We start from the raw sequence: 26,297 nt of genomic DNA on the forward strand, positions 1-26,297 counted from the left end.
AGCCCAAAGATTGTATGTTTATGTAGCAGGTTGGGTGGGAGAGAGAATAACACCTCGTATTCTGGCAAATGTTAAGCACTCAGACCACAATGTCTGGCTACATGCCTGACAAAAGAATGGCAGCAGAGATCACCTGGCAATTTTTGTTCATTTTATCTCTTGGGAATTAGCTCCAGGCACTTCTTAGTTACTCAGAGAGCTGCACCAAAATTGTGTACAAGGCTCCTGCAATTACAGAGAACTGCCTGTTATCTCGGTAGGGCGCCGGCAGAGGAGGACTTATTGTTGTGGTTAAGAGCAGCAGCAGCAGCTGAAGAGGTGGGAGAATTGGCTAGGCTGGGGCTTGGAAGAAGATAGGCAAGTGTGTGTGTCGTCGTCCCCCCACCTCGGGTCATTGAATTCTCCCTTCCCTCAACCTGCCCCTTAATCTGTTTCAGTCATGTTTCGTTCGTTAGCAGACTGTTACAATCCTAGACTATCCCCAACTCCCATTTTTTTGTAGCTGTTGTGACCGCAACCGTCAGAATGGAAAGCTTTGCACAAGAGGCCAAACGAAGAGGCAGCAGAAAGATGAGATTGCATCCATAGGAGCATTACTTTTTCATACCTTAACGGTTTGGAGTACAAGTCACTTAAATGACTGCTTCCGTCCATATGAACTTACATTAAGAACTTACACGTGCATTAAGATCAGTTACAGAAGCCAGCCAGGAAGACATTTGAGGATGGTGGGCATGAGAGTGCCTTGTCAGTGGTGGACCCGAATTTATGAAACTTCCTCCCCTCAGAAGATACAGCTTCTTCCTTGTTGTCTTTTAGGCAGCCCCAAAACACATCTTTATTCCAGACTGTTTTTGAAACTGAAATTACGTTATTTGTTCTGACTGATCCTGTGTTTACACCTGGGCTGACTGAAGTAGAATGAACTGGTTTTTCCGCTCATTGTTGTGTATTTAATACTTCCATGTTTTAAATGGATTTCACTATGAATTGTATGCCATCTTGGGAAAATATCGCATTTCAAAAGGTGGCAAATACATTTCTTAAACAAACCTGCATTCCGTTGTTCAAAAGGGAACAATGAATGAAAAGCATCTAGTCTGATGACGGCAAGTTGAATTCCATAAAATGTGGATGATCTCCATGAATGTGGATGTTCAAATCATCTTCTAACCCTCAGCCTAAATTATTTTGCTCTTTTACTTGTCACCAAAGTGGCACTTTGAATGCTAGTAAAGGGCTGGTTATGAAAGCATGTTGGATGCATTTCTTCTCCTTATGACCCCACATCCCAGGGCCAGATCTACACCAAGCAGGATACAACACTTCAAAAACGGTTTGAAAACTGTATATGTAATGTGTCCTGGGCCTGAACAGTTGTCAAAACCATTTTAAACTGTTATAAGCAGTAGTGTAGATCCTGCGCAGGAATAGGAATGGCTGGAGAATTATTCTATGTCACCCAGCAGTGAAGCTCAGCTACACACGTGCTCTACTGTAATAGCAGCAGCATTTCTTCACAGTTGCGGTCATCATGGAAATGGCAGGCGATTTGTACAAAGCAGGGGTGCCCAACCTCTTTCAGTCTGAGGAATTCTCGGGGGCCACATTCCAGTCCTGGTTGGGGCTGAATGCAATAGGGGCAGGGCCCAAAATACCAACCTTAAGATTGGAACTTAAAGCTCTTACTGCCAGTAACTACATCTTAGGAAAGCCATTTCAAGCCTTTAGAATGGGAGGAAAATGGCACAAAAGCTGGGAAACCAGTAAGTTATGGGAGGTGGGAAGGCATTAACCACTGGGTGATGTGGGGCACAGCATCTGGAGACTTCAGAAGGGCCAGGTTGGGACACCAGGCATGAGGTTCAACAGCCCTGGTATAAAACATTGTTTCATACATTATGATTTATCCAGACAGTCCACTCCCTAGAACTAATGGGGAGTGATTATGCGTGGGTGTTTGGCTAAGAGAGGTGGCGAAGCTCCATGCATTTGTTGATTTGAAAGTCCTTTGGCACATTCACCTTATGGTTGTAGCTCCAGTAATACTGCATAATTGGTCGTTGTTACAACTGGTGAAAGCGAATTCCATAGTTTAACTCTTCCCTGTGTGAAGAAGTCCTTCCTTTTATTGTCTCCCACCAATCAGCTGCATAGGATGACCCCGGGTTCTAGTATTATGACGAGAGGGAGAAAAATGTCTCCTTATCCATTTTTTCCACACCATTTTCTATTAAATTGTGCTTTCAACCAATTTACCCGGAAGAGACATTAAGCTAACTGGCCTGTAATTTCCTGGGTCCCTTTTTAAAAATTGCTATTGCACTGTCCACTCTCCAGTCTTCTGATACAGAAGCTGCTCTTATAGTTAGAACAACAAAGAGATTGCTCCTTCCGGTTTCCAACTGAATGCAGGGGCAACCAATTGCAGGCACATAGTACTTGCTTGATAGGAGATTGGGGACGTGTAGGAGTAACGTGCCCCCCCTCCTCTGTGGTGCGTAGCTGCCACGCAAATCACAGCTTTCCGGTAGCAACAGCACTAAGTGTCACTCTTCTTCACGGGCTCACACACATCTCGATATGGCTACAGGTTGGACTATGTCTCCTCATGCAAATATCAGCACCAGATCACACAGTCTTGGGACAACCCCTCTGTGCAAGTTCAAAAAGGGTGTCGCTGCTGATAGCAACAGCAAAGAAAATTAATGGTGTCGATCTGGATGAATGATATTGACTTGCTTAATTACCAAGTGCTACTGCTATTAACTGGTGAATGTTCCACAAACAATTGTAGCCTGACACATCAATAAATAAGTTAGCGAGAAAGAGAAAGAGAGAGAGATGTTTTTGCACCTATGTACATAATGATGAAGGAACACGGAAATGGTGTCTTGATTCAGGGTCATAAATCAGTGGTAGGATACCTACTTTGCACGCAAAAAGCCCCAGGTTCAGGTGTGCCTAGTTTGGGGTAGGAAAGTCTCCCATCTGAAAACCTGCAAAAGCGGAGTAGCCAATAGTGATCTAGGTGGGCCCATGGTCTGACTCAGGAGGTGTCTATCTGATGCTGCTTTGGTACCTGATTTGGTAGCTGCTGCGAGGTGGAATTAATAAAGTTACACGGCAGGAGGGAACATGGGCTATCCGACCAGGAAAAAACACAGCACTGGCGGCTGTTTGGCTTGTCCAGCCCACCCCCTGCCCTCCGTTCCAGCGCTTACCCTAGCAAGGCCCACTTGCTCAACCCGAACTAAGGCCACCACTGACAGACGAAGAAACAATGCGGCGACCTCAGAGCAACTGAAAAAGTCATGGTAAAATGACACCACAAAAAAGTGCAGTTTTTTGGGGGGGGGGGAAGCCTAATGTGGCAGCGAGTTGGAGGCTGCGTCATATAAACAACGCAGCGCCACTGCTCAGCCACGATGGGTTATACAGGGTGTATAAAGAAGCCCTCAGCATGAGGTAGCTTTCTACAAGTGGCAGAAGGCAGATCTCTGGGTGATTTTCTATAGATGAGCAAGGATTCCCAACTCTTTAATAGTAACAACAAAATGACTTTCATACCACCTAAATCTCAAATGGAGAAAGTGCATTGGGGGGGGGGGGGGGAGAGGGAGGGAGGGAGAGAGAGAGGGTGGGGGGGAGTGGCTTTTGGTGTGGAAAGGCTGCCTGTAAGCTCCATTCAATAGTGGTACTATGAATGTAGGCCTGGACTAAGAAGTCTTTAATTCTAAGAGTATGCTGTTTGCACCAGCAAAAGTAGATCTGACAAGCCCAATGTGAGTTTCCTCCTCTTTAAAATACAACATGAACGGTTAATGACCAAGGCAGCATCCCCTTTCAAGCTTCTGTCCCAGGATGTAAAAACAGCAGCAAGGGGAAAGGCCGTTGTTCCAGCCCAATAAAGGCACGCTTCTTCCACCCTGTAGTCAATCACTCATCACATTTGGGTTTCAAGAGTCGCTCTGGCTTCAGCCACTGCCGTAGCAGCCTTGGCACACTGACAACTGCCCAACCCGGAAAGACGTCTCTCAAAAGCAAATGAGCCTCTTTTCGTTCTCAAAGGCTTTCGCCTCCTCTTGGCTTATTGGGTTTCCGTTTAAGCTGTTGGGGGGTGTAAAGAAGAAACAAAAATTAAAATGGAGCAGCTGTTCCTGCGGGAGTTTTCTTTTTTCTGTTTTGGGGAAGCTCTTCCCATTGCCTTTGGGTTGGGTCCAGAATAACTTAAGAGTAAACTCACTGAAATAAATGGGACGTAAGTTAGTCATGACTAAATTAAATTCTACTGATTTCCATGGGTTTGCACAAAGTATGAGTAAACCTGGATTTAGCCTTATTTGTTTTTGAAAGGAGAGCCCAGGCTAGTTCCTGATCCAACCTCCAGCTCACAACTCCCATCACAATGTGAGTGGTTGTTCAATGCACCAGGAGGGCACAGGCTGTGGAAGGCTGCCCTGGTCTCTGTGAGGATGTGAACACGACCTGCAGAAATCTAAGAGCTTTTCCAGGGGGTTGGACTCAATGGCCTTATAGCCCCCTTCCACTCTACTATTCTATGATATCTTGGGAATGCTAATCCAACGCGAGGATAATGGTAGAAATATTGAAACTGACAAATGCTTCCTTTTTGAGAGGAAAACTGGGCTTTGTGTGTGTGGCTAGAATGTAATTTGGGTGCTATGATCTGGGCTGAATAGAAAAACACTGAAATAGGATTTCAGCAGTTTGGCTCAGGATTTATGAAGGAGCTAAACTGGGGTGGAACTAAATAGAAAAGTGCGAACAAAGCGTGGGATTGCAAGACCACACTCCTGGAAGCCGTCAGAAGGTTTGGTTTTCTGCTGATGCCTCTGCTGCACACCTAAAACTACAAAGTGTGGAAAATACACATCATGCACACAGAGTACACCTCTTAGGGCTGCAGCTCCCTGACAAAGGGTTGGCTCATGGATTTGCCTTCCGCAAGACTGCTTGCAGAAGGTCCCTCCACCTGCTTTTGAGGGGATCCTCCCTCCCCCCACTGTTCAGCAGGCTCTCCTGACTCCTCTATGAAGCATTTTCAGGAGGCTGGAGGGTCTGCCGTGGGAAGGAGGGGGCAGAGAAGTCCACTGCCATCAGGACAAGTGACCTAACCTAAATCAGGATCCAACCCAAAGGGGGTACATTTGCTATGATCATTTGTAAAATGGCCCTGAGAACACCCACGTGCACATTTTTACTTTACACCTGTACTTATTGCTTTTCTATCCTGCCTTATTTCCTCTAAGGGACGCAATGTGGAGTACACAATCCTCCTCCACTCCATTTTATCCTCACAACAACCATCCTGTGAGGTAGGTTGGGCTGAGAGTCTGTGACTGGCCCAAAGTCACCCAGTGAGCTTCCATGGCCGAGTAGGGACTAGAACCTGGATCTCTCGATTCCCGGTCCAACACTCTAGTCACTACACCATACCTTCGAGGAGAAATAGCCCACTCAGTGTGACTTTGCATGTGGAGACATGGCCAAAGGTTCAATGGCCCTCCAACACGTGAATGTCACACTTTGGAAAGCCACAGAAGTGTGCCCTTACCAGATTTCTTTAAGAGCTGTATTGTCCTGGAGTGCATCAGCCAGGCATTTGGCTCCTCTGGCGGTAATCTGATTCTGGATAAGCCTTTAAAAAGAGAGAGAGAGAGAGAGAGAGGAAAAGAAAGCAAAGCACTTTGCGTTGGACAAACTCTTATGTTTACGCCTGCTTCGCAGCGTCCTGCCTGTCACGCACTTGGCTCGGGCACGGCGCATCAGAGGCGGAAAATCAACACTCCTTTTGCTGAACAAGACTGGTGGCTTGCCAGAAGCCGGGTGGTTTCTGATTTCCATCTGCATGGCTGGCCTGCTTGGCATCAGACAATCATCGCCCCATAGAAGCGCGGCCAAGAGGCTCCAAGCCTCTCCAGACGAAAGTGCATGGGCGTCTTTCAGGGTGACTGAGCTCAATTGTGATAGACCACACAGCTACTCTCCGATCGTAGGAGAGCAGCTGTCTGGGGGGATGAGCCCTACTGGATCCAAACTGCTGCAGTGGAAGGCAATTCATAGGCCGCTCTAGCTTGGCTCAACACCATTCAGGAGCAGACATGAGGGGACCTACGCAGCTGTAAATAGTGAAGGATATAAGAAGGACCATGCTGGATCAGACCAAGGGTTCAGCTAGTCTAAGGGCTTTATATAGGACCTCCAGAATCAGAGACAATATGCCTATGTACTAGGTCATTTTAGACCTTGGTCTTAAGAACACAAGAGCCTTGCTAGATCAGACCAAGGGTCCACCTAGTCCAGCATTCTGTTCACACACACAGTGGCCAACCAGCTGTCAACCAGGAACCCACAGGCAGGACATGAGTTCAACAGCACCCTCCTGCCCATGTTCCCCAGCAACTGGTGTACGTAGGCTTACTGCCTCTACTACTGGAGGTAGCATGTAGCCTTAGAACAGGTAGCCATTGATAGCCTTCGCCTCCAGGAATTAGTCTAACCCCCTTTTAAAGCTATCTAAATTGGAGATCATCACTATGACTTGTGGCAGCAAGTGGTTATTACTTCTTTTTTAAAAATGCTTTTTTTCTCTTTCAACCCACATATTTATAGGGTTGGATTCAGTGAAATCCATAGAATAGACCAACTGAAATCAATAGGATCTACTCTAAGTACAATTAAGTCTGGATCCAACCCATAGATGTGGGCTTTTTGTATCATTCTCTTTTTATTCTCCCACTAAATTTTAAAATTCATTTAATGCCTACTTTGATTATAATATGTTTTTACATGGTTTTGTGTTTTTTATAATTATGTTTGCTTTTCTAAGCCGCCTTAAGGGCCCCCACTTGGCTTAAAAGGCAGGCTAGACATATGAAAACAAAGAGTCGGGGCACAGCTTGCAAACAGAAATCCTGGGCTGAAAGAAGGAATAATTTACAGCCCAACCAGCCCATCTGTGGCATGGGGGGGCCACAGGTTTATGGAAACAACTAAGGGCCTAGGAGTTCAACAGCACCCTATATATCTTCATAGTATATGAAACGTTGTTTTTACAGTCATTGAACGTTTTGTTTTTGAACAATTTAAAACATAGCAGTTTTTAAAATGTTTACTTACTTTTCTCTTTCCGTGGGAATGCATTCCTTTTGGCCACACTAAGAAAAGAAATCCGTTTGTTCTCCCGCCCCCTCCCCCCCCATCAATTTCCCCCCCCCCACTTCCTCTTCTCTCCGAGAATCCTCCACCGGCAAACAAACCAGCAAGCAGCCTCCCAAAAGTGAAACTAAAAAATGTCTGCAAAAAAGAGGCTTGAAAGAAAAAAACGGCTCCAACTTTGGCCACAGAAATTACATAAACATGCCCCCCCGGAATGCGATTGGCTAATTAAGAACTACAGGAAACCCATCTAATATGATGAAATCGGCCACATCATACCAAATAGAACGACTTATTTCAGAGAAGTTCAAAATAAAAACCGGAGAACAGACAACAATAAAAAGTCACAAACTGAACGTCATACTACCAAACACACACTTAAAAACAGTAAGACACGGTCTAACTTGACTAGTGTAGATCCCCTCTAGGTTAGAAGCGCACATCCCTCTCCGGCTAGTTCAGGCCCCAGAGATGTATCATGATATACACGTAAAGGCACACTCAGACGTCCATCATCATCAGCATTGGCTCAGAACTACTAATACATACAAGAACACTAACTCAACAGCTATTCCTTTGGTGATGTCATCACCTGGATAAAGGCTCCTACACAAGACAGGAACCCTAATTCATCTCCAGCTTTCATGTTCGTAATGCATGAAGCCCAATTGTACAAATGGCCACCAGCACAGCAGCTCAGCCAAATCCGTCAGGTTGGATCCACTGCTGTCTTTCTGCCAGTGGAATGGAAACCTCCAGCAGAATGGATTTCCCCTCCCCCTGCCTCTGGATCCAGATTTATGCTGGATCAACTGCACCGGCGTAAGTGGATCTTCCCGCTTCCTCCTTCCCACGACAGCTCCTCCAGCCCCCTGAAAGGGCTACACAGAGTCAGCAGAGCACAAGGAATGGGTGTGATGTGGAGGGAGCAAGAGGGACCCCTAAAATCAGGCAGAGGACCCTTCCTCTTGTGGAAGGCAGATTCTTGTTCTGGTAGGTTGGGGGACCCTCTGGAGCTGATGTGGGGGGCACGCAGGGGGAAGAGAGGAAGGGGAAGCCCCATTGTGTGAACCAAAGTCTACTTGCGGGATGTTGGGTTTAACCCATGGTTCTTACGGGAATGACTGAAAAGAATGAGGCGCTCAGATATTGTTTCAACATGAATTAGATGCCTCAGTGAAAATTGAAGATGACCTTCCGTCAAAACGAGCCAAAGGCTGACTTTGGGGTCCTTGTGTGGAAAGCTCAGAGTTACTGCAATATGCCTTGTAGCCCACGGTGGTGACTCAGAGCTCCTTCTCCATCACCCAGCGTAACTCACCACAGATGGCCCAGTCTCTTGTTGACCTTTATCATTTCGGCAAAGCACTCGGCCGCTTCGTCATCCAACTCGTTCTTTGTTAGCCTGGTCAGGGAAACAAAAGGGTTTCAGTCACGAGAACGGAGGGCAAGTCTGCGGTTCGAAAATGTGGACATTCTGTTTGGGGTTACTCAGTTTCCTATTTGCCAGCTTAGATGCAGCTTTGTCAAAAGACCCTGGCTAAGCCAGGAATGAAATTAATTAATAAAACACACAGCTTGATACGTAGGCATGTCATGTCTGCTTACTGCTTTGTGTAGCTTCTATTATGCACCACTCCTATGTTAGCATGATTGCATTGAAGCAAACACAGATTTGGCCAAGATGTCCGTGTTCATTGGGGAACATAAAATCTTATTATTTGTTATAGATCAGAGTCAAAGATCCTTGCCTGCATACCAAAGGCGCATCCACAGGTGTGTGTGTTGAGTTGCGTTCTGGTTCTGCCAGGTCCAAGTCATCAATCAGTTTCTTTTGGTTAGGAAGTTGAAAACAAGCCACTCGTGCAAAAAGATGAGTTGACTGACAGAAAATGGATGCAGAAGATATACATGCAAAGGCCGTTAGCACCTCCTTCCAGCTATGAAAGCATGATAGAGAAATTAACATATATTCCTGTTTTGCTATTTAAGAAATCATTGGCTTTGGAAGATATGTGGAACTTGAACTTACGTACTATCTGATCTATTTAGTTTATTTTATATTTAACTCATTCTTGGATGTTTTTGTGTGGTGTTATGAGAATTCAATCTATTTGATACCGAATTTATTTAACTAACCTTTGAAAGTTTTTATGTGGTGTTATGTTGGGTGCTTTTGTTGAGTAGCTAAAATTATTGATTGTGTATGATTGTGTTGTATAACAATACGTTGCGTATTTTTTTCATTAAAAATATTATTTTTTTAAAAAAAGAACCTGATTGATGACTTGGATCTGGCAGAACTCGAACTCAACACAGTGTGCCAATGTTCCTTTTTAAGGAACAAGAACTAAGATCAGCCACAAAATGCTGCCGCGCATTTTCACCTCCTAAAGGGACATTCCTATACAGCAACCTTCCGCAACCGGATACCTTCCAGGGGTTCTGAACTGCAGCTCCCAGCCAGTGGTGTAGTGGAGCCAGGGCTTCAGGGGTGCAGCGTGGGCCCTTGTTTTATGAGTAGCAGGGATGCTCAAGTCATCGGCCACTTTCCTGTTCCCTTTGAGCTTAGCTGTAATCCTCACAGTAGCTGTGGGTGGGGCAGGAATGGGGAAGGGGGAATTAATTTCCCCAAGGCTGTAGCTTAGTGGTAGAGCACTTGCTTTGCACGCAGAAGGCCCCAAGTTCAATCCCCTGCTTCTCCAGGTAGGGTGAGGAAAGGAATCCCGCCTGAAACCCTGGAGAACCGTTGCCAGTCAGCATCAACACTACTGGGCTAGATAAACCATTGGTCTGACTCAGTATAAGGCAGCTTCCTAAGTTCCTAACAATATATTATATCTTGTTGTAATGCAAAGTATTTGGGGCTGGGTTGGTCTTGGATGGGCGACTCAGACCCGCCAAAGACCTGCTCCAGGTGGAGATGAAAACTGCTATAATTGGTTTGTCGATACGGATCGACTGTCATGATGAGCACCTGCACTTCATGACCGCTGCTCCCAGCACTCCTGATCATTGGCCATGCTGTTTGGGCTGATGGGACATAAACTCCAAAACATCTGGAGGGCAGGGTACCACACTGGGGAAGATTGCTCGACAGGATTCCAGCCAGCCAGCTGTCCTGTGCCATTCCGACAGGTGATTCTGTTCTCCCTCCCCTCTGTTTTTTCTCATGTCCAGCTGACACTCAACATTCCGTGGCTACTGAGCATGCTCAGATCTCACAGGGCTGTTCTTCTCTTTTCCCTGACCTCTACCATGTTCTTAGTATTTGTCCAGATGCTAAAGGCAACGAGCGCTCATGCACTAAGGCCAAAGCAGCCTGGAACAAAGGCATTCAGGCACTGTTTGTTCATTTCATCTCACTGGTGTTTCAGTATTGTTCAGCAATGTTCAAACCATCGACAGCATTGTGGCCTCTGTTTCCAAATGTCTTGCGCCAGATCTGGGCACCGCTTGGGATATCATCAAATGCCACCTCCCCTTTGGTCAATGCCAGGGACTCGTTGTTCTAAGAAGCACAATTGTTTATTGTATCTAGAAATTTGGTCACGATCAAACCGTGCATTGTTAGAGCTACGATGGAAGACAAGATTGGAGAGAGCCTGGCTTCCCGCTACGTCAGAGCGAGTGTTTCATGCTGCCCGGCTCAAAACAGGCTCGCAGGCACAGACGGAAGGACGTCTGGGGGCAGAAACAGGGAGCAACAAGATTTCTTACGATGCAAGAGATTGTACAGCAGCACAGCCAAAGGTTCTGCGAATCCAGGCGGCTGATTCTGGAAAGAGACCAGTGTACATTCCCCTGAAAAAGGGGCGAAGACTGCCTGGACTCTAGACTGCTCCATTTAGGATTGGATGTGTTTGGATACTTTTGTACAACAAGGAGGCATGGGTGCAAATACTAATAAGCAGTCATTTCCCCAAGAGGTTTTATATCAACTGCTTGGATCTGTGCGTGGGGGGCTTCGGGAGGAAGCTACCCTTGGTCTATCTAGCCCAGTATTGTTGACGTGGCCTAGCAGAAGTGGCTTCCCCAGGTTTCCGACAGGATTCTTTCCTAACCCTACCTGGAGATGCCAGGATTTGAACCTGGGACCTTCAACATGCAAAGCAGGTGCTCTACCTCTGAGCTGCCACCCCTCTGTCTGCACCTAACTACTGGGAGCTAGGAAGTGATTTTAAAAATAATTCTTCCTTCCTCAGTTCTCCTTTTTAAAGTCCCCAAGCGTGCAGATCTGCTTGTCTTGACAAGACTGGGTGGAAACCGGTTCTTTCTTTCCCAGCTGCTTCTGAGCTACGGCAGCGCCTCTGTTCCCCTTTGAAGTGAAGCCGCTGTTTCTCCCCCTTCATTGCAGGCCCATTCTGAATGTTCCTACTTATTACATTTCTCTACTGCCCAATAGTTGTAGCTCTCTGGGGCGGTTCACGAAAGTTATTTCAGGAGCTGGGAGCACTTGGTTGGGATTCTTCCAAGAACGCACCGTACAGATCTGCTGGATCCCCACCCCGTTCCTGGGTGGGCAACATTAGGTCAACAGACTCGCTGTGCTCACCTGGGGGTGGGGGCTGTCATAAGGACATCTCCCACAGGATGCTTCACATCCTTTTGCTTGTAAGCTAGAGTGCGACACCAGGAACGTGGGAAGCCACCCTCACAGGCTGCCCAATCCATGTAACTCGCACAGAACTAACACAGCCCTCTCTCTAGTCTAGGCCCAGCCTGGCCACAGCTTTTCCATTTCACTATGGAATCTGAGAACTGTTTCCAGAAGGGCACCAGCCATGAATTTACCACCCACTGACTTCTGGTTTGTCACCTTGCTGCAGAGCAGCCTACACTTCCTGCTCATATAAGGAGAGACGACTCTGGGCACTCCCCACTAAGCCCTCATTAGAGGAAACAACAGGGGGCGCTTTAACTGAAAAGAACGGAGTAAAACAACTCTCAGATACTGCGGCTTTCTGAGATGGAAGCGCCTCGTTGGGAACGGGCAGGCTACAACGCCGTTCGCCGTAAACGAACTCACAATGCACCCATCCAAGCCGCAGGAAATCCCCCGCGAAGACAGCCCTCAGAACCTGGCAGAAACGGTTCCTTACCAAAATATATTCACAGTGTTGTTGTACTTCATAGCTTCTGCAATGCTTTTGCCTCCTTCTGTCGTAATGCCGTTAAATGCGAGACTGTGAAGGAAACCATAGATAGGGGAAATGGTTTTTAAAAAATAAAAATCAACAAGGCCACACCGACTGCAATAAATATTTTGCTTTTACAACCAGTTGTGGTCTTTTGCATTTGGAGAAGACTTTACATGGTCAGACATTAGACAAACACAGACTCACATGGTGGTATTGCAAGCATGGCCCTCTGCTGTTGATAAGAATCCTCTCTCCTCCCTTATACAGATCGCTTTGCTCTGACTTTTAGAACTTTAGCCAAGAGTGAGACGGTTGTTTTGGCCATCTGAAGCCCAATGTGCACTTTTACACCCTTATCGGCACCAAACCTGTTTTCTTAGAGATTCTTCCTGTGCTGCCCGACTACAATGTGTATATGGAATATTGCGGTGAGGGCAAATAATGCCCTTTCTTCCCATGTGAAAGAGGAGGCTGTTTCCATGGGAAGGGAGCTGAAATCGTCACCCGGCCTATGTGGTTCCAACTTGCCTCCCCATTACAGGATGGATGTGACAAGAAGCCCAGGCAAGGAGCTCCCAAGCCACAGAATGGGCATCCCAACATTTCTGGGTCTGTGGCCACATTTGGAATTTTGAGAGTGTTGTGGGCGCTCTCACAAAATGACTGCTATAGCGGAAGGGCTTGCCCATTCATAAAATGGCTACTATGGTACGCACGGCTGGTCACAAAACACCCGATTCCCAGAAGGTAAAACCGGTAAGCCTAAAAGGAAAGTAACCTGTCCAAGAATCTAAGTACAAAGCAGGGTTTGTGTGTCTGATTTCCAAAATGCAAAACCATTCTTTTGAACTTAAATAAAGATGGAAACTTGAGGGCAGTATTTCACTTTGCAGCATGCCAGCTCTCTGGGTTTGTTTTTTCTAATTTATTTTTTTAAAAAAATTAAGAAATTTTTGCCCATGGGCACCACACTAGAGATCCAGTCCCAGAAGAGAAAGTGTAAATCAGACCTGAGAGCAGATATCCTGAAATATGCATTCTTTGTCAAATATAGGTCAGGTGCTGGGCATGTTCCCTATATGTGAAAAGAGGCCTTTAGCTGTTTTCTTTTAATACAGCCCTTTTTAAAACAGGCTTTTACAGATTTTGTTTGAGGCGACCAATCATCCGTCTGAAGGCAGAACTATCTTATTCCAACAGCTCCACGCTGATCGTCCTTTGCAATCCAGACCACAGGGTGCTCAAAGGATTTTATTGGGTTGCTAGATATATACAATGTGATTTTTAGCTGTAACTTATTCATTGGGTTTTAGTGTTTTACTGTGCTGAATGTTTATAAATAATTGTGCTATTGCTGCCTCTTGTTAATTATTAAGTTTAGTATTATGGTTTTTGAAATGTATTGTTGTTTGCAGGTTGTCTTTTTATATTTTGCAAGCTGCCTTGAGACGGTGTTAATCCTCAAAGGTGACCGACAAATATTTGAAACAAATTATAGTAAATAAGAACAGGCACATTGCAGAAAACAAGAGTAAAGATCAAATGCTACTAAAAGAAATGTGCTAATGGGGGTGTGGAATAGACAAACGTGAATGGCCTGAGTTTATACAAATCAACTTGCTGGGAACGGCCCTCGTGTGGGAAAGAAAAACGGAAAACTTTCCTGAGTTCCAAGTCCACTGCAAATGGATCTCTTTATTCAAACAGGAGCTGGCAGCAAAGGGAGGAAAACTCTCCCGTGTTTTCACAATTTCTGTTTTGATCTTGCATCTTATTTCCAGAGCACAACCCCCACCCAGCACGGCTGTCTGGGGCATGCTAGAAGTTGCAGTCCAACGCATCTGGATGGCACCGGGTTGGTGAAGGCTGCTCTAATCGATCAACTACATTGCAGCCAGCAGTTGGGCTAAATGTCCGTTGTGGTTATTACAACACTTATGCCCGTTGACAAACAAACAAGCCAGATCTGACATTAAAAAAAATAAATCCAGGATGATGAGAAGTCAAAACTACTTAGCAGCATTGACTCAAATCCAGAGCCCTGCATATGAATGAGACACCCATTGCTACCTGTGATAGATGAGATGCTTCAAACTCAAGTGGACTCTTTCACTGCCATTCCCAATGTTAGGGAAGGCTAACTTGTCCTTGTGAGCCTCACTCCTAGTCATCATACAAGGCCGCACTGAGCACCCTCAATTGCAACTGATAGGAGCTGGTCCCTGGAGAATGTATAAGTATAAAACAGCCTGCTCTAATGAAATTCATTAGCTAAATTCCTATGGAATACATTTTATTGCTATGTTAAAGCACCCTGGAGTTTTCCAGAAAACTCCCATAGCATTTTAATGGCTGTTTTTGTTTGTGGAAATAATTAAAAAAGAAACTAGGAGAGATTAGCAATGAGGCAAATGCAGAAAGTGCTGGAAATATGTATTTGCATTACCCAGACATCTCCCTCAAAGATCTCTCTTTTCTACCTTGAAGCCAAGCCCCAGAGTTTCCGTTCATGTGAAAGGCAAGAGGATGGATTCAAATCTCGCAGAAGCCACAGGGCTTCCTCTTGCGCAATGGGACTTTCCCCTTCTCTCCTTCCTGCCTTCGTGCAGGAGGGCTGCAGCGTTCCTTTCCGCTGACAGAACAAAACCACTGGGTACAACCGATGGACACGCAAGCCTAATATTTGGTGGTTCTCTTCTACCTCATCATAGGGATTAAGATTTTGGAGACGGCCATTTGCGGCATCATTAAACCCATTATAAAGGCTGTTCAGTCTGGTCAGAATCCAAAGAACTATTTGTGCTTGGATTTTATCCATTTATTTATTTATTTATTACATTTCTATACTGCCCAATAGCTGAAAGCAGTTCTGAGCTATTGTGCAAAGGGCCTTGGTTCAAAGAAAAACATCTCACCCGGCATAAACAAGCCTTGGGAGGCATCAGGTCACTCTTTGCATCCTGGCCCTTCTCTTTGGGTCTTATTTTTAGGGAATCTAAATGTTAAGATACTTCCAAAACAGAGAGAAAGATGACATTTGATACCTATGTAGACTAAGGTACATTGGTTATTAGATGTGTTAGAAAATAGAACATAGGAAGCTGCTGTATGCAAGGAGTACCCAACCTTTTTTAGACCCATGGGCAAATTTAGGAATTTGAGAAACTGCTGTGAGCACCACCACAAAATGCCTAATTAGTGGATTGTCACTTTGGTATCTACCTGTCATGTTTATGGATCGTAGGTTGACTCTTATTCAGCAAAAATAAAAATAAAAAAATGTTTCCTATCTATTAGAAACTGCAACGTCTCTTTGATAAAGGATTGTCTACTTTGGCTAATTGCTGGCAGTACAATACAACTAATGCTTTTTTAAAACAGATGTTTTGGCCATGTTCAAGAGTTGCTTCTTTTTGTGGGGAGGTTATTACACAGTTAAATTTTGTACTGGAACAGTCTTTAATATTCAGTGATGTACAGACGCTTTTAAATTATTTACCTGCTTCATGGAAATTAACAAACGGCCAGCGTAAATGGATTCTCTGCTAACTTTTGACAACCTTTTGTAAGGCTGAGATTACAACACTGGAAAGATAAAGACTCACTTCCTATAATGCAATGGATTATAACACTTCTAATATTTGAAAGTGTGGCATATCTATGCCAGCTTCAAATGGATACTTATTTGGATATTTGGTCCACTTTTGTTGAAGCCTATGAATAACTGCCAGAAAGCTGTCTGCACTTCATACAAATCCATGTACGTATATTTTTTACAAAGGGGTGGGGGAATGAAAGAAGTTAAAAACGGGCACCATGTTGGGGACTACTTCACAGGCACCCTTGGAGGCGCTTGCTGGCGCTGCACTGGGGACCCTTGCCTTATACTGAGGCAGCTCATTGGCAATATTGTCCTAGCCTCACCTGGCAAGGATCAAACCTGGGACCGTCTACGTGCAAAAGATGTTATGCGTGCAGTTATGGCCTCTGTTGACATTTTATTCCTCGCATTCAAAACCAAAAACATGATGTCTCTTTTATAACAACAGCTGGCATCCACCCCACTAAATCGAATAAATAGTATCCCCTCTTGGCACACTTGACATGGCCCCCAAACAGAGGCAGGCTGGAAGGAACCTAGTTGTCGCAACCAGGAACATTAATCTGAAATTAGGACAAGCCACACATGCCATCCAATGGACGTATCTGGGAATCTCCATTTCAAACACTTAATCAGTCCTTGGGTGCGGGAATTTTCAGTGGAAGCCAGGAATGTATCTATGCTTGCAGATGTGCTGTATTAACTAGTGAGATCTGTCGGCTTTTTTTAAATCTTTGACAAGCAACACTTCATGCTGTGAAGCAGTCCGCTATGTAACACGGACAGGGGGCACTACTATGCTGCACACAAGCACAACTAGTGCAGATGAAAGGAGTTTCAGTGCACTGACCCTGGCCCAGGTGAATCTGATGAGCCCGTACCTAGGCTAAATAGTCAGTCTTTTTGTGAGGTGTTTCCAGTACCTAGGCCAAATATTCTGTTTTTTTCTGAGATGTTTTGCACATGAGGCAAAGGGCAGTCCTGGGTTTGCCACTGCATGTACAGTCAAAAGGAGTTAAAGCCAATCATGGCTTCCTACTGGGGATGAGGTGGGTGCTGTCTTGCGTTTGACAGATATGGGTTTTCCATGCACACGCCTCACACTTCTGGGGTGTACCCTTATACATGATCTTAGGTGTCCACCTCAAAAAAATGTAACATGTGAAGCAACCTCTTTCCTCACTCACACAGGCCCTCAGTAGGGCTTCGACATTTTCACTCAACGAAACTCAGCAAAGTCTGCCATCTCGTGGGAGAACTGAAAATGGCTATTTGTTCTCCTGAATTATGGATCCTGGCAACGTTCAGGGCTTGTTTGTGAGATGAAAGAAAAGTGATTGACATTTTTTTTAAGGAAATCTCGTCTCTTAGAAGCTTCTCTCACCACCATTTTGAGTGGCTGCCAACACTCACTTTAGATTCTTTTTATTGTGTGCGTTGTTGTTTTTTACAGCCAAACGAGGACTAACAATGTCATTGTCTTGCCGTGGCACCACATTTTAAAAACATCAATCAGGTTCGATTTTTAAAAGGTCTTGGCTTTAAATTGGTCTCCAAGCTCCTCTGCCAACAACTTTGCAGTACTGCTAGACTCTTATAGACTGGATGACACAGTTCCCGTCTGAATCTGCTTAATACAGTCTTTGGAACAGCCCACTCCATTTACCTGTCCCAAAGCCCCAGGGCTGACTCTCATGTTTGAGTGGGCTCTCAGCAAAATGTCCTCCATGTTTGAGGGTCTCTTGGCAAAATGCTTCTCTGTCACTGGGTCCTGGCAGGCTTACCTGGCTGCAGTGGCAGGGCTCCAAGCAGCTGTAACTAGCCATCCTTTTAATTTCCCACAATTCCCCTTGGCGACACTTGGAGAGAAGAACTGGTGCTGAAGGAGTGCTGCCTTCTCCCATATCTTCCTATCAAATTGCTAAGATCATCTTCAGAGGCTCCTCTCTGGGTGCCACCACCCACAATGTTGCAATGGGTGGGGTACCAGGGAAAGGTCCTTCTCCATAGTGGCCCCCCATCTGTGGAATGCCCATCCCAGGGAGATCTGCCTGGTTTCTTCACAGTATACCAGGGGTAGAGAACCTCTTTCAGCCTGAGAGCCCATTCCATTTCAGAGGATCTCCGGGGGCCTCATTCCAGGGGTGAGCAGGGCTGAAGGCCAAAAGGGCAGAGCCAAAAATACCAGCATATTTGAGATGAAAGCTCTAAGTGCCAGTCACTAAGACTTAGAAGAGGCAATTTAAACCTTTTAGAATAGGTCAGGGGGAACTACACATAAGCCTGGAAACCACCAACTGATTGGTGCATGGGAGAAAGGGGGTGGGTTCAGGGGCAGAGCTATCTGGGGTACGCTGGAGGCCCTGCTGTATAATTTTAGAGGCCAATTAAGACTTTTCTCTTCCAGCAGGCATTTAATCCTTAATCTGTTGTTCCGGTTATTAACTTTACTTCTGAATCTTTAATATTTTTAGGGTGGAATCCAATGCATGTTTAGACAGAAAAAAGTCCTTCAACTGGAGCATGCTGGGAATTGCAGGACCTTTTTTTTTCTTGCTAAACATGCAAGGGATTGTGCCCGTAATGCTCTGCTATTTAAATGTTGACATTTTTATTATTGCATTTATTGTTTTGGTTGTCATTTTGTTCTTGTTTTTTTTTAGGGTTGTAAACCACCCTGAGAGCATCTGCCAACCGGGCAGTATATAAATTGAATCAATCAATAAAAGTAAAACTGCGGGAAATTCTAAAATTGTGTCACGTTGCACTGCTTTCCTGCCAGGGCAGAAAAAAATTAATTAAAAGGTAGACGATAACTGTGGCTCCTGCCAGTTGTCTAAAGAGGCCCAGTAGTATCTTTGGCCCTGCAGGGCTCCTTTAAAAGTCCTCTGAAATTTGGAGGGGTTTTGGGGTGTGTGTGTGTGTGTGTGTTTTTGAAGCAGTGTATGCTATTGAAATCTTCTGGTGTCAGGATCATCCTTCAAAACAAGGATCATCTGGAAAGCCAAGAGGTGGCAAGATCATCCGCCCAGGATGATCAAGGGTCTGGAAACAAAGCCCTCTGAAGAGAGACTGAAAGAACTGGGCATGTTTAGTCTGGAGAAGAGAAGATTGAGGGGAGACATGATAGCACTCTTCCAATACTTAAAAGGTTGTCACACAGAGGAGGGCCAGGATCTCTTCTTGATCCTCCCAGAGCGCAGGACATGGAATAACGGGCTCAAGTTAAAGGAAGCCAGATTCCAGCTGGACATCAGGAAAAACTTCCTGACTGTTAGAGCAGTACGACGATGGAACCAGTTACCTAGGGAGGTTGTGGGCTCTCCCACACTAGAGGCCTTCAAGAGGCAGCTGGACAACCATCTGTCAGGGATGCTTTAGGGTGGATTCCTGCATTGAGCAGGGGGTTGGACTCGACGGCCTTGTAGGCCCCTTCCAACTCTGCTATTCTATGATCTTACCTGACGTTGGTGATAGAGGGGTGATTCCTCAGTGCTTCTGCAAAAGCCTTAGCGCCTTCATCCCCAACCTGATTCCCCCACATTCTGCCAAGAGAAAGAGATAGGCTGATGAAGGGACGCCAACCCTGCTTTCCCTCCCACATGGCTGCCTACTAGCAAGAACCAATGAAACATTTGAACACCTGTGGAACCTTTGAAGTGACCCAGATCCTTTTCAGGGAGTTCAAATTATTATTATTTTATTTATTTACGGGACAATCTTCTGGATTCTGCTCACACATTTGTCTCTCAAAACATCAGATTAGTGGTAAATTTCAAGGAAAGGATTCTATGTGTTTAGAAAGTGACCCTGTGAGCAGCACTAGAAAGGAAATGTGAAGGTAAGAGGGTAGGGGGATGAATTCAGCTACAAAAGGAGAGAGGAACCCAGTGGTGGGATCTGAACAGAGATTGAACACTGACCAGAGTATCAGGCAGTGGGAACCATCAGTATTAAAACAGTAATTGTTCCTGTTTCGATCAGGGTTAGGAAGCCTGGTGCTCTTCAGAGGTTTTGGACTACAACTCTCATAAGTCCCAGCAAGCATGGCCAATGATCATGAATGATGGGAGTTGTAGTCCAAAGCATCTGGAGGGTACCAGGTTGGGTCTAGACAAATAAAACAAAAGAAAACTACTAAAAAATACCAAAAAGGGATCTCACTTACCCAATTTCATACATGGTTTTACTCTTCTGGATGGCATAAGCAAGGCATTTCCCTCCCTCAGTTGTTATTTTGTTTGCTCCTATTCTGGAAAGAAACGGATTTTGTAGAAAATCAACTCAACAAATGCTTTCAATGCCATTAATTGCTTCAGTCTTGCTTTAAACCCTCAATGCTGTGCTGGAATCGATTTCTTTATGGATGAATCCAGCGTGGTTGAAACATGCAGGGAGCAAAAGACAAACACACCCAGCTTGTTTACACAACAAGAGATCAAGCCCACCACCCTCAACCAGAACCCAGGGTTCCTGCACTCCCACCTCCAGTGTGGCTGCAGCTAGGAGTTTGGAAGCTTCTGTGTCAAATGATCTGACCCTTTTAAATGTCTATTGAAAGCCCACCCCCTAATTGATGCTTATTAATAACAAAGAATGTCATATGTATAAATGTCATGATTTACGAATAAAGGATTGTGAAAATACTCTTTTGATTACGCCTGCTCATTTAATGCCTCTGAAAATATGTACTAATACATCAACGCCATTTGAATCAAAACCAGATGTGCATGTACCATGATACTTTCTATTTGGGGATTGGGAAATCTCTCTGGAACAGCTATTAATGAATTATTTACTACATCAATGTTGACAATTTCTGCAGTTAATAGAGTACAGCATGAATCCCACAAAGGGGTAGTCACTGGCTGCTTTGTAAAACAGTGTAAGTGGGGCTGTCAAGTGATTAAGTAAGTTTTTGTTCTCTAATCATCTGTCCTTTAACTAATTCAGTAAATTTAAATCAATATGTACATTACATAAATCTTCGTACAAGCTGCATCTTGTAGAATGAAGAAAGTGTAAAATAAGAAAGGTCATAATTAATATTTCACTTTTTATTCCCTGTAATAACACACCAGTTTGAATATAGGCTTTCTAAAGCTATTGAGAGCTTTTCTACATGAGGGAGGCATTTACTGTGTCCTCGCCATTCCTTACTCATGGTTGTTTATAGGTTCTTTAATAGCACTTACCCTGGGTTTTTTTTTTTTTTAGAGAGGGAGAAATGAAGTGTTATTTGTGAGGGCAAAAAATAAAGTATTTTCCCATTTGTGTAATTGTGTTATTCTGCTATAACACATTGCCATCTAGAGGTTATGTAACAGAAAAGCAGGTAAGGAAAAGCTGTTTGTGCAGAGCTGAGATCTGTGACAAAACCAAAAGCAGATACAGTGGATTAGCAGCTTCATGTAGAAAATGTTGGGTTATTGCCAAAACTTTTCTCCTTCTGGAACTCTGTTTGTGCTCAGAAACAAACACACATCACGCAGGTCTTACACAGCAGAGCTGGTTTATTTCCTTCAGGCTTCTGTGCAGTTCAGTTCAGATCAGCACACTGAGGCATACACAGAGAGCAGTGATCAGTAAGCAGTGATCAGTTCCATTTTACACAAGTGAGAAACTATATACACATCTTACACAATTCTTATCTACATTGCATACAGCTGTGATGAGGCTAACTTAGAATCTTGGTAAGGTTCCCAGAACAGCCTCTATCTCAAGGTAATTGCCCACAGATAGTCTTTCTCTGTTTAACCCTGAGATAGCCATACACACACAATTTTAATGACTAAGCAAGTATTTCTTTTCATATACTTAACAGTCCTCCTCTTGCGCATGTTGTTTAAATTGTGTTACAATCTGAGACCCAGCTTTAAAAGCATCTCTTTATGTTTTACCATTGATACTGGCTTTGTGAATAAATCAGCCAACATCATTTCAGATGGACAATATTCAAGCTTAATCCAGCCCTTCTGAATTATATCTTTCACATGAGAATAACGAACATCCACATGTTTAGTTCTTGGTTTACACTTTTCAGATGTAGCCATACTAATACATGCCTGATTATCCTCAAATATGGTTACTGGTGTCTCAATTTCCAACCTTAGATCAGCAAATAATTGTTTATACCACTCAATCTCATTACAAGCCAGAGATAAGCTGATATATTCTGCTTCTGCACTAGAGGTTGCTACACAATTTTGTTTTCTTGTAACGTTCCACCTGTCCTTTCTCATTTTGTTTTACTTTGAATACCCATTTACAGGTAATGGCTTTACGACCTTCAGGTAAAGGTCGTACCTCCCACGTTTCATTTTTTTCCATTGCTCTGATTTCCTCTGACATTGCTTCATGCCAGCCCTGAGCTTCTGTAGGTTCCATTTCCTGAATTTCCTCAAATGAAGTAGGTTCATAGGCTATTAGTAAAGCTCTATGAGAAACCTGTTTGCTTTGGTATTCATCTGAATAACGAATTGGAGCTTTGCGTTCCCTTTCTGGTCGCTTTGGCATAGTTACAGGCACAGTTTCCTCCTTTACAGTTTCTTCCCCCTCCCTCTCTTGCTGAGATTGTTCAGGAATTTCTTCTATTTCTACAGCTTTCTGTTCTACAGGCAAACTTACATACTGTTTTGTTTCCTGCATTTGTTCATGAAAAACTACATCTCTGCTCACAATTACACTTTTGTGATATGGAGACCACAAACGATAGCCTTTTGTTTGTGTATCATATCCCAACAGTTTACATTCCAAACCTCTTTGAGCTAGCTTTCCTGGTCTGTTTTCTTTCTGAATATGAGCAAAACATTTACTTCCAAAAACCCTTATATGTGACACTCTAGGTTTTCTTTTGTAAAACATTTCATATGGAGTTTTTTCATGTACAGAGTGGTAAAGTCTGTTTAACAAATAATTTGAGGTGGACAAAGCTTCTGCCCAGAACAGATTAGACAATCCTGACTCTTTCAATAGAGCTCTTAACATGTTCTGCAAGGTTCTGTTTTTCCTTTCTGCAACTCCATTTTGAAATGGTGAATATGGAGCAGTAAGGTCATGTTGTATACCCTCATCACTGAGGAATTTTTTAAATTGGTTGCTAAGAAATTCACCTCCCCGGTCCGTTCTTAGATTAGCTATAGGTTCTTTAAATCTATTTTTACTCCACTTAACAAAGGCTTTAAACTTTCCAAAAGTTTCACTCTTCTGTTTTAACACATACACAAATCCAAAACTACTGTAATCATCAACAATAGACAAGAAAAATCTGTTTCCTCCTTGACTTGTCTCAAAAGGACCTGCAAGATCTGCAAGAATTAATTCAAAAATTCTTTTTGTTGTTCTCTCACTATGTTTTGGAATGTTTGACTTATGACACTTGGTTTCACTGCATACATTACATTCTACATAGTTAAAACATGGTTTGATTTTCACCCCTTCACACAATTCTGGAATCTTAGAAATTGTTTTATAGTTAGCATGACCAAACCTTTTATGAGTTAAATGGATACACTCTTGGTGTGGTTTGCAATTGGCTATTGTTTTTGTTGTGACTTTGCTGGCTACAACTTCATTTTCTGTACAAGTATTAATCACATACAAAGATTCTTTCATTATTCCCTGCACACACACCTTGTTTCCCTGTTTTATAGTACAATTTTCTTCAGTAAAACAAACCTCATACCCCATTTCTGTTAACTGAAACACACTTAGAAGGTTTGTTTCTAATTCCGGTACATATAAAACACTTTGTAGTTCAACTCCCAGACAATCAAAATATACATTACCCACACCACAAATCTGGATTTTTGTTCCATTTGCAAGGGTAACACACTTTTGCTCTGAAGTAGAAGTTTCCAAGGTTACAAATGAAAGTTTGTCTTTTGCCATACTTATTGAAGCCCCAGAGTCCAAAAACCAAGGATTCATTGTCTCTTTGACTCTTGCTAGAAGACACTTCTTTGTTGATTCAGCTTCATTCATGTTGTTTTCTTCTCTCCACTTTGCTGTCGACTGCTTTTTCTTCTTCTTATTGTTGCAATCCCGCCGTAAATGTTCCGTGGAATCACAATTAAAGCATTTCCTTGCCTTTAATGCAGCCACCACATCAGAAGATTTATGGCTTTGTTGAAATTCAGCCACAGGATGTTTAAGGCTCTGTTGTTTTGAAGCTTGTCTTCTTTCATAGGTTTCCAGTAGTTTTCCAGCTACATACGCAAGGGTTAAATTTTTCTCCTCTTGACTTTCCATCATGGTGACAATCGCGTCGTACGATGAATCAAGACTTGACAAAATCACATAGACTTGGTGTATAGTTGTAAACTCCATCCCTCGTGCCCTGAGTTGATTGAAGATTTCTCTCATGCTTTTCAAATGGTTTGACATAGACTCCCCTGGTTTCAGCTTCATTCCATACAGTTTCCGGGTTAGAATTACTTTACTGCCCGCTGTTTCTCTTTGATATACAGCTTGTAGCGCATTCCAGCACTCTTTTGATGTATTCAAAAACTGAATGAAGGAAATTTGAGAGTCTTCCACAGCTAATGCAATAACTGCCATTGCTTTTGCATCGTCCTTAAACCATTTAGCATTCTGTGGATCTGCTCTATCTGGTGGATCCTCTGTGACTACATACCACAGTTCAGCCTGAATCAGATACATTTGCATTTTGTAAGACCATAATGCATAGTTAGAGTCATTCAGCTTTTCTAACAATTGATGCAAACCAGACATATTAGCTCCTGCCATTTCCTCTGCTTTAGGAATTTGTATCTCACCGTCCTCCTGCTCAGAGTCCTCCTCAGAGTCAGCCGACTGAGATTTTTCCTCACTTTGCAGCACTGGCTTTAGCTTGATGTCTTCCTCCATCAACAGTTTTCTGTTTTAGCAGACTCCTGGTTCTGGTTCTGATACTGCACCGTTCCCACCAAGTTCTGGTTCTTCTGCCTGGGTTAGGCTGGCGTAGGCTGCCTGGACTAGACTGGGCCCATAACCTTTGTTGGGTTATTGCCAAAACTTTTCTCCTTCTGGAACTCTGTTTGTGCTCAGAAACAAACACACATCACGCAGGTCTTACACAGCAGAGCTGGTTTATTTCCTTCAGGCTTCTGTGCAGTTCAGTTCAGATCAGCACACTGAAGCATACACAGAGAGCAGTGATCATAGAGCAGTGATCAGTAAGCAGTGATCAGTTCCATTTTACACAAGTGAGAAACTATATACACATCTTACACAATTCTTATCTACATTACATACAGCTGTGATGAGGCTAACTTAGAATCTTGGCAAGGTTCCCAGAACAGCCTCTATCTCAAGGTAATTGCCCACAGATAGTCTTTCTCTGTTTAACCCTGAGATAGCCATACACACACAATTTTAATGACTAAGCAAGTATTTCTTTTCATATACTTAACAGAAAAGATCTGATTCACCCTATTCAGACTTACAGCTCTAAGATTACAGGTTAGATTCAGACAGGCAGAGTATTCCTAAGTGGAGTTGTGGTGGGAGTGAAGTGGTAGATAATCCTCTTCCGAGGCCCTGTTGTGCAGGGCAATTTTCAGCGAAGCTAATATTCAAAATCAGGATCAGTGTACTGACAGAGTTAGTGATGCTTAACTATGCAGAAACTAGAGCTATCCATATATGGATAGCTTTTTTCTAAAAAAACAAAAAATAAATATCCTTATTTTTCAAGCTTCTATTGCACTATGAAACATGATAATAAATGGGATGGGGAAGATACATACTTGACATATATGAGGCTTGGACATTCCTCAATGAGTCTTGCAACGTATTTAGCTCCAACATCAGTTATCTGGTTGTTATACAAGCTGCAAAAGAATCAGTGAACAAAAGTTTATATTTGCCACATATTGAAATAACTGCATAGACTTATTGTAAGGCATTTGGGGGCAGAGACCTGCTCACTTTGCACAAGAACCTAGTAAATATAGTTTCAGGCTTTATGCAAGTTAAGCAAGTAGCTATGCATCATTATCTTCAGACCTCAGTCACTCCAATTCAGCTAAGGAGCTCTGCAGAATACACAGTGTTCTGTGTGCATGAACCTGTTTTCTTTCATCAAAGATGGAGGGTTGTAGCAGACATTTGTCCAGGTGCTCCTTGTAGAAGCTGTATGTGTTGTCTCATTCCACTGCTCCAAAACAGGAATGAAAACCAAAGGGGGAGTATCTAAGTCAGGACAGAAGAAACAGAAAAACCAAAGAGCATTTGGACAAACTTCTGCTACAACCCTCCATCTTTGATGAAAGAAGAGAGGTTTCCACCATGGAGTGGGAACAGTTTGTATTGAAAGAACACAGGCCGAAATGGGTCGGGGTTTGGAATAAAGAATTTCTTGCATCCTGAGA

At 43.7% G+C, this 26,297-nt stretch overlaps 1 protein-coding gene across 1 annotated transcript in view; it reads right to left on the minus strand.

The window, feature by feature from the left end:
- Nucleotides 1–3,709: 3,709 nt before the first annotated feature.
- NOD1 (nucleotide binding oligomerization domain containing 1) overlaps nucleotides 3,710–26,297 on the minus strand; it is a 49,449-nt gene continuing 26,861 nt past the window's right edge. The window contains exons 6-12 of the mRNA XM_063124484.1: nucleotides 25,674–25,757; nucleotides 20,093–20,176; nucleotides 19,386–19,469; nucleotides 12,285–12,368; nucleotides 8,504–8,587; nucleotides 5,579–5,662; nucleotides 3,710–4,110 (exon numbers count right to left, since the gene is read on the minus strand). Coding sequence (XP_062980554.1) covers nucleotides 4,038–4,110; nucleotides 5,579–5,662; nucleotides 8,504–8,587; nucleotides 12,285–12,368; nucleotides 19,386–19,469; nucleotides 20,093–20,176; nucleotides 25,674–25,757 — 577 coding nt within the window. The 3' untranslated portion in view covers nucleotides 3,710–4,037. The remainder of the gene's footprint in view (nucleotides 4,111–5,578; nucleotides 5,663–8,503; nucleotides 8,588–12,284; nucleotides 12,369–19,385; nucleotides 19,470–20,092; nucleotides 20,177–25,673; nucleotides 25,758–26,297) is intronic.

Source organism: Elgaria multicarinata, chromosome 1 (assembly GCF_023053635.1).
Source record: "Elgaria multicarinata webbii isolate HBS135686 ecotype San Diego chromosome 1, rElgMul1.1.pri, whole genome shotgun sequence".
Taxonomy (NCBI): domain Eukaryota; kingdom Metazoa; phylum Chordata; class Lepidosauria; order Squamata; family Anguidae; genus Elgaria; species Elgaria multicarinata.